Genomic DNA, 14572 nt, shown 5'->3' with positions numbered 1-14572 from the left:
AGGGCTGGACCAAGGTGACGTAGGCAATGCGGAAGCTGATCCGGTAACTGATCCGCAGCACTACCAGTGGCACTATGCCCAGTAAATGCAGCATGGTGCACCGTACTGTTCCACGTGACGGGGGGTGTGCATGTGCCCGGTATGGCCTGCTATTGCTTTGGTGCGTCTCGTGGGACCGGCACTCTTCTGTTCTGCTGCAGTTGTGTGGAGGATATGCCACAGCAATGAGCAATTATTCGAATGTGTGTGCAAAGTTGGGCAGAATGAGTTGCTATTTCCCTGACAGTCAAGGTCATCCCTTGCGGGGTCCCTCAGGCAGGGGCTTCTGTGCATGGGGTGTGGATGAGTCGGATGGTTCCTTTGCACAATGCGTGGTGTGGGAGTCGTCCACATCTGCTTGGCATCTCTCTCAGGGTGTTCCAGGCGCGTTCATGAACAAGGTCAGAGGTGCAGCTGTCCTCCCGCCTTCTGCATTAGAACAATGGAGCTTTCATCCCTGAGGTTTATCTGACTACTACTTGCGGTTTTGGAATGTGGTGTGGTTTTGTGGCTGGAATTGGGACACGGCCTTGGGCTCATTGGGCCCGATTCACAGAATGAACTTAAGACTAAATCCTAAACTTACTACTATTTGGTATTCACAGAATGCACTTATTACTTTCGGGATTCACAGAATGAACTTACTACTTTCGGTATTCACAGAATAGATTTAAGACTACTAACTTTACGTCCGCACTCGGGCCGGAAATTCCGGCCCGGAGGCGGAGTTTCCGGCTTGGGGCGGAGCTTACGGCCTGGAGGTGGAGCTTCCGGGCCGGAGATGGAGCTTGCGGGCGGAGCTTCTGGCCCAGAGGTGGAGATTTCAGCTGTGGCTAAATACCCACCCCCGAGCCGGAAGCTCCACCTCCAAGCCGCAAGCACCGCCTCTGGCCTGGAATCTCCGCCTCCGGGCCGTAAGTTCACTTTGTGAATCCCGAAAGTAGTAAGTGCATTCTGTGAATACCAAATAGTAGTACGTTTAGGATTTAGTCTTAAGTTCATTCTGTGAATCTGGCCCATTGTGTACGGATGGCGATACACACACACATGTTGGCAAGTGGTGCCAGGTGCCCTGCAAGGCCTTCCGTCTCTCTCCCTTGCTCTCTTCCTCTCTTTCCTTTGTTGGGGGCATGGCACACCTTCTTCTGTTGGATTTCGTCTTCCAGGCTCTGTCCTACAGATTGTCCAGTGTGGACCCACTAGGACTCATCAGGATGGTTGTTTTGTCTTTTGTTTGTATGGTGTTTTGTGTTGTTGATTGGTTTGCTGTATGACTGGTTCTCCATTTTCTGGCGACGCATGTGTGTTGATTTTCCTGCTTGTGTGACCTCAGGCAACATATTTGTTTTGTGTTTCATGGTGTTGGTGTGCAGTTTCTTGGTCAGGGTTTTGGGGTGGGTCCGGGGGGGCGGGGTGTTGCTGGACTGGGTGTGGTGTTGGTGGGTGCTGTGGCCCTCTTAGGTGTCCGTGCTGCATGTTCAGTTGCTCCATGGCATCTGTTTGTCTTCAGGTGTGGCTGTGGGCTGTGCTCCCTTCTGTGGTGCAGGCTGCCATCCGACTTTACACCATGTCACAGCAGGTGTAAATGTCCTGCTGCTAACGCTTGCTTATCGGGTGCTTTGTGTTTTTTTGCGGTTCTGTCTGGTCATTGTGAATGTTGAGGTGTGATGTTGTTCTGGGTTTTGGCACGGGAACGCCTACTCTGCATCTCATTAGCGATATTTGCGGGGGTCCTCTGTGGAGATCCTTATTGCGGCTGCTATAGCCTGATAACTGGTGCTGTGGGCTGTTAGCACCTGCTTGTGAATGTTGAGGTCAATTTATCACGACTTTGGCTGCGCAAAACTGCGTTAATTCGGCAATGGCTCCTTGTGAATATGCCCCATAGTGTAATCACTGACCTCGAAAGTGTGAAATCAGTAGGCAAGATAACGTCAAATCAGTCAACTTGATATTTTGTAATGACTCAAAGGGATGCAGTGAAATACTCGTCTGGATGGTGTGAAACTGGTGTTGGTCCTTAATATAATTTCAAAAATATAATTGGCTTTCAATAAATCATTTATAGAGTGCGGCAAATCACCCGTGAGGAACTCGGGGCTTTAATATACTTGCAAAACATATGATGTCAAGAATTGTTGGACATAATATCACAGGTAAGAATATAATTTTTTTCATTTCTATGTTCAAAATATGTTAAGTGTTTAGGGCCTGATTATGTCGTTGGTGGTCAGACTGCCGAAAACCCGTCGGGCAGTCCGACCACCCACAGCCCTTCAGTCCGACTGCCGTATTATGATACTGGCGGACAGACGCACAGCTGTCGGACGCAAGACCTCCGCCGTAGATACAGACGGTGTGGCGGTCAGAGCAGCATCCCAGAATGGCGGCATTGCCTAGGCAGGCACCACCATCGGGATTACGATATCCCTTTCCGACAGCCTTTTCATGGCATGAACCCGGTGGTAGGTCAACGCAAAATGTCCCTCTGGGCACAAACAGTGCCGCCACTTAACTCTGTGCAACGTGTGCCATGCACTGCATGGTGCATGGCACTCAGTGCACAGACGTGCAGAAGGCCCTGCACCATAATGGCATCTGCTGCGGCCCGGGTTAATGACTGAGTCATGACACTGTGGTGGGAACTTTAACTTTCCGACTGCCCGCCCGACGGTCAAATCCAAATACGACTGCTTGGCATTATAATCAGGCCCTTAGTTTAGTTTTATTTACTAACTGTATAAATTATCATATTGTTTAGATTTTTTTTATTAGTTTGAGAGTCTTGAGTAAATATTTATTGTTATTTATTTGCAACAACTTTTTAGTATAGATAACTTTTTCGTTTAGTAATGTATTTAAAGTATGACATTTCATTTAATGTTAATTGTTTTGATTTGTTGGTGAGTGAGTAGGGTTGAAAGTGTATAAAAATATATAATATAGTTTTCCACCAAATTGTTTATTATTTTAACTCTTATTTGGCTAATTAGAATATTATTTATATATATTAAAAATGTTCAATAGCTACGTGTTTGTGTATTGGTACTTGTGTACTATTTTTATTATTTTTCATTATTTAGTATTTTCTGGTGGTTTGTGGGTTTGAAGGGTGGGAAGTGTATTAAGAAATGTATCAATTATCACAATCCTTTTATGAAAATGCTATCAATATTTGGCTGTTTTATATGTGCTAATTCATATTTTTAATTGCTCTGTATCTGTACACCCCTTGTTTCAATCAATTGAGGTCTCCAATAGAAACCAGGTACTGAGTGACACTCAGGATATCGATTGATATGAGACAGGGAAAGATATAAAGAATGTGGGCCCAATTCACAGAACTAACTTAAGACAAAATCCTAAACGTACTACCATTTTGGTATTCACAGAAGGCACTTACTCATTTCAGTATTCACAGAAGTTACGGCTCCTAACTTTAGGACTCCTAAATGTCTTCTGTGAATACCGAAAGTCTTCAAGTTAGGATTTTTCTCAGTTTAGGAGTAGTAAAATTAGGACTCCTAACTTCTGTGAATACCGAAATGAGTAGTAAGTTTAGGATTTTGTCTTAAGTTAGTTCTGTGAATCGGGCCCAGAGTCTCTTTTCAATGAAGAGCTGGAAGATGATGCACACATGGTCTCTGAGAACTATTATGATGCTCCTGCTATTTATGTGTTGGCCCTCCGTCTCCATGTGATGATATAGTGAACCCCCACCGCACAACAGCTGTGTTACCTATCACACTGCAAACGAATAGTAGCAGACAAAAGTTGGAAGGTGGGTATAGAATTGCCACATGGGATGTGGGAGGGCTAGCTAAAAAACCAGGGTACTCTAGGGTGGACGGAGTTCATAAGCGACCTGAATATACTATGTATACAAGAAACCTGGTGTAATGAACCTGTTTATTTTTAGGGTTTTACGACACATTGGTTGGAGGCAGAGTCATCTATAGGAGGAAGAGCTAAAGGGGGGCTTATGGTCTTTATGTTGGATAAAGTCCCGGTAAATTTAAAGAGGAAAATAACGATTGGTCTCCACTCATTAATTCTATGGCTAACTTCTAGGAGAAACCCGGATATTGTTCTGGTTAATATTTATAATAATATTTTTAATAAAACTCGGGGTAAGGTAGTAACAGCCCTTGCAGAGGGCTTGGAGACTTTATTCCAGTCTATCACTAATAGCTTTATACTGGTACAGGTTGGAGATTTTAAAATTCATACTTGCCCATACTCTGCCACACGTGTTTGCGGGGTGACCGATGAGCATGGGGTTGGGGACCGGCATTTCCCCTATAAAGATTATGGTAATCAATTTAATTCTGTGATTAACAAATTTGTTTTGCACTTATTAGAAAAGGCCCGGGATAGTCATGGGGATTACATTCCAACATGTACAGGGAGGAATTCCGCTTCTGTTATTGATCATGTCTTAATATCTGCCAATGCTTGTAAGTGGTGCTCCTTACTACAGGTTGTTTGCCCGGGTTTGAGTGGTCATAACTATATAATTTTGCTGGTATCCTTCTGGGATACGCCTGCTGTTACTACTACTAGTTGTGTCACTAACATTATCCCAATTAGACCTAACAGGACCCTATTAAGTGGAATGGAGTAGAGCAGACCCAACTTCTACATGAAATCTGCACCAAGGGCTATAACTATATTATAAGGTGCCTAGAAGAAGTGCAAAGGCTGGTTCAATCACCCATGCATCACTATCACTAGGGATTTGAAACTGGCCCTTTGTAAACGGCCAAGAGACATAACACTGATTAAATCTCTTAGATTTAAACAAAAAGAGGTACTCTCAGTAAGGAAAAAAGAACTGCAAGATGCAGCTTGGCTGAAATTATCTCAAGTGGTGGACACAGGCGATAGTAAACTGTTTTGGGACACTGTTGATTCGCCTTTCTTAAAGGACCCCTCCTTCCCCGAACTGTTGTCACATGCCACCTGTGACGCATGGGTTGCCCATTGTACTAGTATTTTTAGCCCATCAACAGTAGAAATGGTGATCAATAAAAACAAAGCACACTTGTTATGCCCCCCACTAGCTCTAGACATCAACACAGAAGTGTCATGGGCATTGAAGGAAAGTAAAGGGGGTAAAGCCCCAGGACCAGATGGGGTCCCAGTAGATATTTGTAAGAATAGTACTGCTCTATGGGTGCCAATTTAAACCAGAGTTTTTAACACAGCTGCAGAGAGTATGACTCCGCCTAAATGTGGCACGTCTATTATAGTCCCCATTTTTAAGAAGGGTAACCCCAAACACCATAGGCCCATTTCATTGTTAGATTCATCAGTGAAAGTGATGAGCAAAGTCCTGCTAAAAAGACTAGAAGAATGGGCCTGGGAATGCTCAATACTTTCACCGGTCAAGTTTGGTTTTTAGAAAGGGCTTGGGGAGTATAGAGCAAAGAAGGAATCTTGATCTCATTATAGGCAGGTACACTTGTGCCAAAGGCGGGAGATTGTCCCTCTGTTTTGCTAACCTGAGCAGCGCCTTGGATCTAGTAGACCATGCTATCCTCTGGACAACTTGACTTGCTATGGGTCACCAAGGCCAATCATTTGTTTCCTAGCAAGAATATACGAAGATCTGGCGAGTAATGTACGGTACGGCCGCCGTTTGGAATGCACTAACAATTTTGCAGTCAAATGCGGCATTCGACAAGGCTGCGTGCTGGCCCCTTTGCTATTTTCCTTATTTATTAATGGAGTGGAACAGACTTTACAAGCAGTGCAAGCCGATGCCTCTCAAGGTGTTACATAAAAGGGGGTTGGACCCATGCAGTCACGGGGACCTGGGCGTTATGTAGTACATATAAAAGGGGGTCCCCGTAAGGGTAGTGTATTGTAAACATACACTGAAGCAAAATTAACAGAGAAACAGTTAGACAGACATAGATAACAGTTTGCGATTTGATAAATGTGATTTATTATCAAAAACCAGCGTGATTGCTGATAACAATGAATGAATTCACTAATGCAAATTAACAAGCCCCGAAAGGAAGGAAAGGGAGGAAGTGCTCAAGGTGGTGAAAGAAAATAAGGAGTGTCACAGATAATATGAAAAGGGAAACATCCAAATTCAGATGACAGTACAAAACAATCACAATACAAATGCCAAAAAATAAGGCAAAATTCATAACATAGTCAATACATCATATTCAACGGTCACAGCTGATTGCCTAATAGATCGGGGATGTGCCGGAATCTCAAAAGAAGAAAAGTCGACGTTTCGACCCCTTTATGTAGGCTGATTAAAGTCCTTAAACGGGGTCTTCATCAGGACGACATACTGAAGAGGTGGGAGGGGGGGGGCAGATCTGTGTGAAGAATAATAGGACTTTAATACATTATAAGGACGACCACAGTTCATCCTGTCTATTAGGGAGGAAGTTTAAATTAATTACCATGGGGTACGGCCCGGCTGGGCTCTGTACAGATTAAGGCCGCCACACCAAGGAGTCGTGGTCAGTCCAACAAGATGGTAGCATCAACTACAGAGGAGACAAATGTGACTGTAAGGAAAAGTAATAAGCTGTCCTAAAGGAATGAGTATCACTCAGGCTCATGGGGGAACAATGTTAGAGATTACCTTTAATTGCTGTTTGGTTGCCTGTCAAACATATCATTAAAACCAGGAATTAGTTAATAAGTACGGCGCTGGTTGGATCTCCAATAATCAACTGGAAGGAGAGAGTAGATTGCTAAGTAAAACATGCATAGTAATTTCCCTTTAGTTTATGACTAAACAACGAGCGAGTCTCGTGTTTCAAATATAGAAGTTGCTAATACTCACACAAAAAAATGAGGCGTGAAGCCTACAAGCACTCTAATTAGTCAATCTCCATCGTGGTCAAAGGAGCGGAGTTGAAAACACACTGGTTTAGGCAAAAGCGAGGTAACGCCAGCGGCGCTCGCGTGTCGGTTCTAAAAATAAAGGATATATTTGTTTCGAGTGGAACAGAAACAAAGTCGTGTGTTTGCCTAAGCATGCGATTCTGAATTACTCACAAAGGGTGGGAGCCGGCAGCGCCGTCTCGGAACGCGGGGATGAATCTCCGGCGTTTGTTTGTGAAATTTGCAGGCAAGGATACAATTGTATCGCGGGGATGAATCTCCGGCGTGTATTTCTAAAACCTGCAGGCAAAGATACAATTGTATCGTCTAGGGGCTACGATCTGGCACAATTTAGTTAGAAAGGTGGGTAAGAGGAGGATTACTCACGGCAAGAGATGCAGCGTGGTGTGTCACGAAGTGGACATGAGCTCCGCACCAGTATGAATGCGGAGTTTAGCGAAGTGGTCACGTGGGAGGTGATTCGTAGAAATAGACGAGTTAGTTAGCAGAGCTCGTTCTGGATCAGAATTAGATTGTTTTTTAAAAATATTGTAAAATGTATTACATATAACAGCGACCCAGGTGCATCTCTCACGCAGGAGGATGAAGACCCAGGGGCTCAAGAATGAGGGCGCAATTTATTAAAGCCAGCTCAGCGGAGCTCAATCTGAATCAGAGTTGTATTGTTGGAATATTGTGAAATGTATTACAATAATACCAGCGACCCAGGTGCATCTCTCACACAGGAGGATGAAGACCCAGGGGCTCAAGAATGAGGGCGCAATTATTAAAAACAACTTAGATCTCATGGCATATTTATGGAAGGCATTACTTATGAACAAATGTGTTAACTGGTGAATCAGGGGGAAGCCAGACCACAGTTAATTGATGATCTATATTTGGGTGAACAGTCTATTGCCAATCTGTCCTCGGGAGAGGATCACAGGACTTAAAGCACAACTGGTCAAGGTGGAAATTCTGAAGCTTAATTAAAAAACTCTAGTGCATCTCTCACACAGGAGGATGAAGACCAGAGGGCCCTATATGGGGGGCGCAATTAGGAATTAAACTTATACTAGCCAGCATATTTCAATTATGGGTGACATTGTTTATTGAAAGAAAAATCGGTGACCATAGTTAATTGCGGCTCAGTCATTCAAGAGTTCAATAGTAAACAACGGGCCTACTGGTGAAGTCATAATAAGTGGATGCCAGTAGGAGGTGGATTAACGCTGTCCGAGGGCTGCTAACTGTGCTAAGCTGCTGTCTTGTTCATTCAGGCCATTGTCAATGGAGTCCAGAAGGGACATCCATTTGGACTCACGTGTGTTTAGTATTGCTGGGAAGTTCCCTCCTCTTCTCCCTAAGGTAACCTTTTCAATCACAAGCCAGCGTAGGTCAGTGACCGTATGTCCCGCTGTTAGCCAATGGTCAACCAAAGGGGCCCCTGTCACCTTACATCTTACTCTGCTACAATGGGAGGAGATCCTTGATTTGATTTTTTGTTGGGTTTGGCCTACATATAAGAGGCTACATGGGCACCGAATGATATATATGACTCCGGCCGAGTTACAGTTCGTGTAATGTTTGAGTTGGTACGTTCTACCTCCATGGTCAAAAGTTTTAGTCTGGATGGTTGAATCACAGGCGGTGCAAGAACCGCATCTATGGTGGCCAAGCAACGGGGGCAAGTTCCAGAGTGAAGTTAAAGTTGGTTGGCTTGCTGGTTCTAGGTAGGAGTGGACCACCATGTCTCTTAAGTTCTTGGCTCTTTTGAAGGAGTGGAGAGGTAACTCAGTTTGGTTGATGACCTCGGCCACTAGCGGCCAGTTGTGGTTGATAATCTTTTTAATATCATTACTGCGTGTTGAAAAAGTAGTTACACAGATGATACGCTCAGTTGTTCCACGCGGTAAATTTTCGGGGTTGAGTAGTGAGTCCCGGGGATTATACCAGGCTCGTTTTCTGGCACGTTTTACCATCCTGGAAGGATAGCCTCGTGAGATGAGGCGTAGACTTAGGACCTCCGACTCTTTTAGATAGTTGGCTCTTGTGGAACAATTTCTCCGAATCCGTAGGAACTGTCCCACCGGCAGGTTGTCCTTGAGCCCCCTTGGATGATGACTCTGATATTGTAGTAAAGAGTTGCGCTCTGTTGGCTTTCTAAACAAAGTTGTTTGTAGATGATCGGATTCTACATAAATCGAGATGTCTAGGAAGGGTATGGTCGTGTTGCTGGATTCCATCGTGAACTGGATATGTGGGTTCCGTGTGTTTAGCCAATCATGAAAAATTTGAAGTTGGTCTTGATTACCCTCCCAGATGCACAGAACGTCATCAATATATCTGACCCAAAGGGCCAGATGAGCTTTGAACGGATTGGTTGCTGGAAAGATATGTTGTTGTTCAAAGTGATCCATATAGATTATTGCCAAATTCGGAGCAAAGGTAGCCCCCATAGCCACCGCCTTAGTCTGTAAATAAAAATCGTCTTGGAAAATGAAGAAATTATGCATCATGGCAATCTCCAATAGTTCAATAATAAATTGTGTGGGAACTTGAACGGGTGCAGTTCGGGTATCGAGTGCCTCTCGCATTACTTCCAAAGCATCTTGCTGTGGGATGCTGGTGTAGAGTGATATAATATCACAAGTGACTAAAAATGTCTTTTGGGAGTCAAAGGGTCTTTCGTCTATCAGGTTGATCACCTGAGTGGTGTCTCGTAGATAAGCCTTGGTGTTAAGAGCAATAGGTTTAAGAAAGAAATCCACGTATTGGCACAGGGGTTCCAATAGTGATCCACAGCCCGAAACAATTGGGCGTCCTGGGGGTTGGTTGAGGTTCTTGTGCACCTTCGGGAGAGTATAAATTGTGGCCAGTCTCGGAAACTTCTGGTTGAGGAACTCGAATTCTTGTTTATTCAGGAAACCGGTATCCAGTCCTTTCTGTGTGACTCTCAGGATAGTAGTAGCCAGTTCCCGCGAGGGATCACCGGGTAACAAGCGATAACTGATGCCATCAGATAATTGTCTATAGATCTCTGCCTTGTAGTCTGAAAGATCCTGTACCACAATTGCACCGCCTTTATCCGCGGGTTTAATGACTACATCCTTGTTATTACTTAAAGAGGTCAGGGCCTTCTTCTCAGTTTCAGGTAGATTGTGCCTCAAAAATTTGTGCTGTTTTAGAGATTGGTCTATAGATGAGGTAACAATGTCCTCAAAGGCAAGAATTCGAGGGTTCATAGCATAAGTTGGTGGGAAGAAGGTGGACGGTATCCGAAGGCCAGTGACCGATGTCTGTGGTCTGGAGATCTGATTTCGAAAGAAATATCGTAACCTTATCTTCCTAAAGAAGCTATATAATTCAGTTTTGAGCATGAATTTGTTCACCGAAGCAGTAGGGACGTACGAGAGTCCTCGGCCAAGGACTTTGAGTTCTTCTTCCTGGAGGTTGTATTTTGAGATGTTAATCACAGGACTGGTAGTTGACATGGTGAAGTCATGTCTGATGTCGGTATCTACCATCGGTATGTGTTCCTGCGGGTCGAGATCTCCCCGTGTGCCTCCGGACGGAAGGTCACCTGTTTCTGCTGCTTGCCCCGTCCGGCATCCCATCCCGCCTGATTCTGTTGTTGTCCTCTTGTTTGGCCTCGGGGCCAGTTGTTCCCACGGCCCCGTGGAGGGCGCCATTGTCCCCGGCCTCGATCTAAAAAATGAGGTGGGAGTTGTGGAGGATATTGTTGGTAGAAAGAGTCTGGAGGGGGATATGGTGGGTAGGAGTAGGAAGTGCTGGGTCCGGCCTCTCCGTCACTGCCCGAACTGTAGGAGGAGTCAGAAAAGGTAGTGAAATTCCTTCGTCCTCTGTACCCTCCGCGGCCGCGGTTGGTGAAGCGGCCCTGATTGTCCTGCTTGTAGTAATCTGGCTGTAGATATGGGTAGACTGATTTTTTGTCAAACAATCTGAGATCTCGTGCCAACTTCTCAAGCTTCTTAGTTTGAGCTGTAGTATCAAAGTCTTTAATTGTGACACAAGTCACATTTGTCTCCTCTGTAGTTGATGCTACCATCTTGTTGGACTGACCACGACTCCTTGGTGTGGCGGCCTTAATCTGTACAGAGCCCAGCCGGGCCGTACCCCATGGTAATTAATTTAAACTTCCTCCCTAATAGACAGGATGAACTGTGGTCGTCCTTATAATGTATTAAAGTCCTATTATTCTTCACACAGATCTGCCCCCCCCCCTCCCACCTCTTCAGTATGTCGTCCTGATGAAGACCCCGTTTAAGGACTTTAATCAGCCTACATAAAGGGGTCGAAACGTCGACTTTTCTTCTTTTGAGATTCCGGCACATCCCCGATCTATTAGGCAATCAGCTGTGACCGTTGAATATGATGTATTGACTATGTTATGAATTTTGCCTTATTTTTTGGCATTTGTATTGTGATTGTTTTGTACTGTCATCTGAATTTGGATGTTTCCCTTTTCATATTATCTGTGACACTCCTTATTTTCTTTCACCACCTTGAGCACTTCCTCCCTTTCCTTCCTTTCGGGGCTTGTTAATTTGCATTAGTGAATTCATTCATTGTTATCAGCAATCACGCTGGTTTTTGATAATAAATCACATTTATCAAATCGCAAACTGTTATCTATGTCTGTTTAACTGTTTCTCTGTTAATTTTGCTTCAGTGTATGTTTACAATACACTACCCTTACGGGGACCCCCTTTTATATGTACTAGATGCCTCTCAAGGGGCAGGGCGCCCCACTCCTGTACTTTTGTACGCAGGCGATGCTTTCCTGCTGGATTTATCAATTGCAACATATGGGGCTGGTGTGTGAGGACATCACAACAGTAAAGATCTGCAGGTGGAAGAAAACTGCTTCCTCAAACACCTTCTTAGCTTGCCCACTTCGGCTTCTACTGAGATCATGCATAGAGAAGTAGGGCTTCAGGACCTCACAGATATAATAACATCCCGTCCTTTGGTGCTTCGGCATTCCATATGGACCAAGGAAGAAACAAGTTTTACAAAATCAATTATTTTAGATTGTGTCACACTGGATAACACTATGAAGATCCCATGGTTAAGGTATATTTGCTCATTGTATAAAAATTATTTAAGATGTCAGTAGGGCCAATCCTCAACAAGTAACATCACTGAGGGCCATATGTATCATCAAGCTGATTTGCGATTCTGAAATAGCGATTTTTAAGAAATCACTATTTCAGAATCACAAATTGGTATGTATGTACAAATCGACATTTTTTTTGCGAATTCTTAGTATTCCTTAATTGCGATTTGCAAGTTGCGAATCGCAATTAAGGAATACTTTCCCATTCATTTCTATGGGCCAGGAGGCCCATAGGAATGAATGGGAAGTTACTCTCAATTTGAGATTCGCAATTTGAGAATCGCAAATTGAGAATAATTTCAAGGGTGCAGGGGTGTCCAAAGGACACCCTGTTGCACCTGTGAAATTAGCATGGGTGCACATGTGGCGCACATACATGCACTAAGGGCATGTATGTGACCCACATGGCACTTTGAAAAATGCAAAAAAGTGCATTTTTCAAGGAATTCGTAAATTACCACCAACTTGAAGTTAGTGGTAATTTGCGATTCCTTAATGGCAATTTGCATTTTTTTGTGGCTTCATACATTGCATTTAAGGAATCGCAAAATTTGCGATTCCTTGTAATGCACCAGATTTTGCTTCATACATACCATTTAGCAAATTCGCATTCGCAAAGGCCGATGCGAATGCGAATTTGCTTGATACATATGGCCCTTAATAAGTTGTTGATTAAAGATACCTTTATGAGTTTTAGGAGGGAAGCTCGCCTTGACTGTGAGAGTAGGAAACCAACTGTAAAATTGTATCTAACATTAACATCACAAGTGGGCTGTCAAGATTCTTTAACTAATGTTCCCAACCTTATGCATCGCTTTGTATGAGTCAGATTTAGAATGGGAATTTCCCATCACCTTGTTGCTTTCTCCAACATGAAAACTTGTCTTTTGGACACGATTCCTTTCCCATGTGATGGACAATGTGATCAGAGCACTGTACACTTTATGCTGTTTTGTAGCTATTATTCTGGTCTCAGAAATTACTATTTAAAACCACTTTTGCTGGCGAACAACATTGGTTCATAAAATATCTGTCTGAGCTAAATTATGCCAGGGTTTGTTTTAATGTGGCACAATATATTATTAATGCTTTTAATACATGCAAAAGCATTGTAGTATCTACATAGTGATGATTCAATAATGTTTTTAAGGAATTGTCTTGCCTTTTCCAAAGATATCTCATGTGTTTTAAGATGTGATTAACTTTGGCCCCCTGGTGTATGTCAAGACTTATCAGCCTTACCTTTTTTATCCCGATTTAATATTATCTGTGAGTAATGTAACCAATTTTTTATATCTCTACACTTTTATGGTTGTTTTATACATACCGAATAAAGTTTTCAAATCGCCTGCTATATAAAGTGATGAAGTGAAATCACTCAGAAAGCTGTGCAAGTGACAGCCTGCAGGGTTAGATATGGATACCAGGCCACAGCTCTGCTGTTTCTATTTCCTCAACTGGAGAAGGGTCCTCTGGGATTCAAGAACTGCTTTAGGGCCTTTGTTTGAGAGACCTTGTAAGATCCAACTCTCGAGAAGAGACTTCTCCAGGACATATTTTCAGGGCACACTTCATGAGTTCACATGGATGACTCTATCTCAGTAAAAAATCCATTAAGTCAAACTTCTCCCTACTCCAGGAGTTCTGGATAATGCTGTATATCAACGCTGAGAAACAGATGTTGCCTTACAAGATAATGACTGTGTAGTATTCTCCTATGTCAATTTATCTCTTATGATAACTAGCTGCTCAGCCTGTGTGAGTGTTCTGAGTGGAATGTTTGGTGTGTGGGCTGTGTGTGGAATGCTTGGGTGACAGGACATTGAAGAGACCTTCTTACGTGCTTTATCTACTTTTCAATAAACCTATGTTGTCTTCATCATACCTGTGTTGTCTTGATCACTACAGACTGTGTAAAAGAAGGGGTTAGACAGGCTCAAAACAGTAGGAATCCTTCAAACTGAGTAGAACAAATAAGTCAAATCTTTGTCTGGAGTGTGTTAAAGGTTGCAGGGCATCCTCAGTGCTACCAGTCAGCATCTATGACTTGCAGACAGTCCAGCCAAGTGTCACATGCATCCCCAATTGGTCAACAAACAGTTCTCTTTGTAGGAGGATGAGGTGAATCTAGAGCCAAACAGAATTAGAAAAGCAAAGACAAGTGTAGGAAGGAGATGGAGTACCTGTGGGTATCGCCATGTTCACCGCGATGGAGGATCCTGCCAAGATGAGTGACCAGGCCTGGCAGTGCCTGCGGCCGATGTGATCCAGCACTAGGTAGACCCCCACTTTGGCTGGGAACTCGATAACCCCAAAAATGAAGTGGGTCAAGTAGGGGTTCAAGCTGAAGCCAGTGATCCTAAAACTGATGCCGTAGTAAGTGAAAGGCACCCCAAACCTGTTGAACACGAAGCAATAGGTAGTTGAGTACAGCTGCTATCCTCTGTTTGTTCACAATACTAATTACAATATTTCACATCCCTCACCACACCTACCCCTGCGTACAGACATGATACTTCAGGCCCGATTCACAGA

The 14572-nt window shown here is 43.7% G+C and overlaps 1 protein-coding gene across 1 annotated transcript in view; it reads right to left on the bottom strand.

Annotated features, from left to right (window-relative positions):
- The window catches only part of LOC147706701 (solute carrier family 22 member 7-like), a 217545-nt gene that overhangs the window by 17788 nt on the left and 185185 nt on the right, over nt 1–14572 (bottom strand). Inside the window, exon 10 of the mRNA XM_086925326.1 lies at nt 14221–14435. Coding sequence (XP_086781452.1) covers nt 14221–14435 — 215 coding nt within the window. The remainder of the gene's footprint in view (nt 1–14220; nt 14436–14572) is intronic.

This window comes from Lissotriton vulgaris, chromosome 6 (genome assembly GCF_964263255.1).
Source record: "Lissotriton vulgaris chromosome 6, aLisVul1.2, whole genome shotgun sequence".
Lineage (NCBI taxonomy): Eukaryota > Metazoa > Chordata > Amphibia > Caudata > Salamandridae > Lissotriton > Lissotriton vulgaris.
Note: the sequence above shows the minus strand (reverse complement) of the source record. Positions and strands in the feature narration are given on the sequence as shown.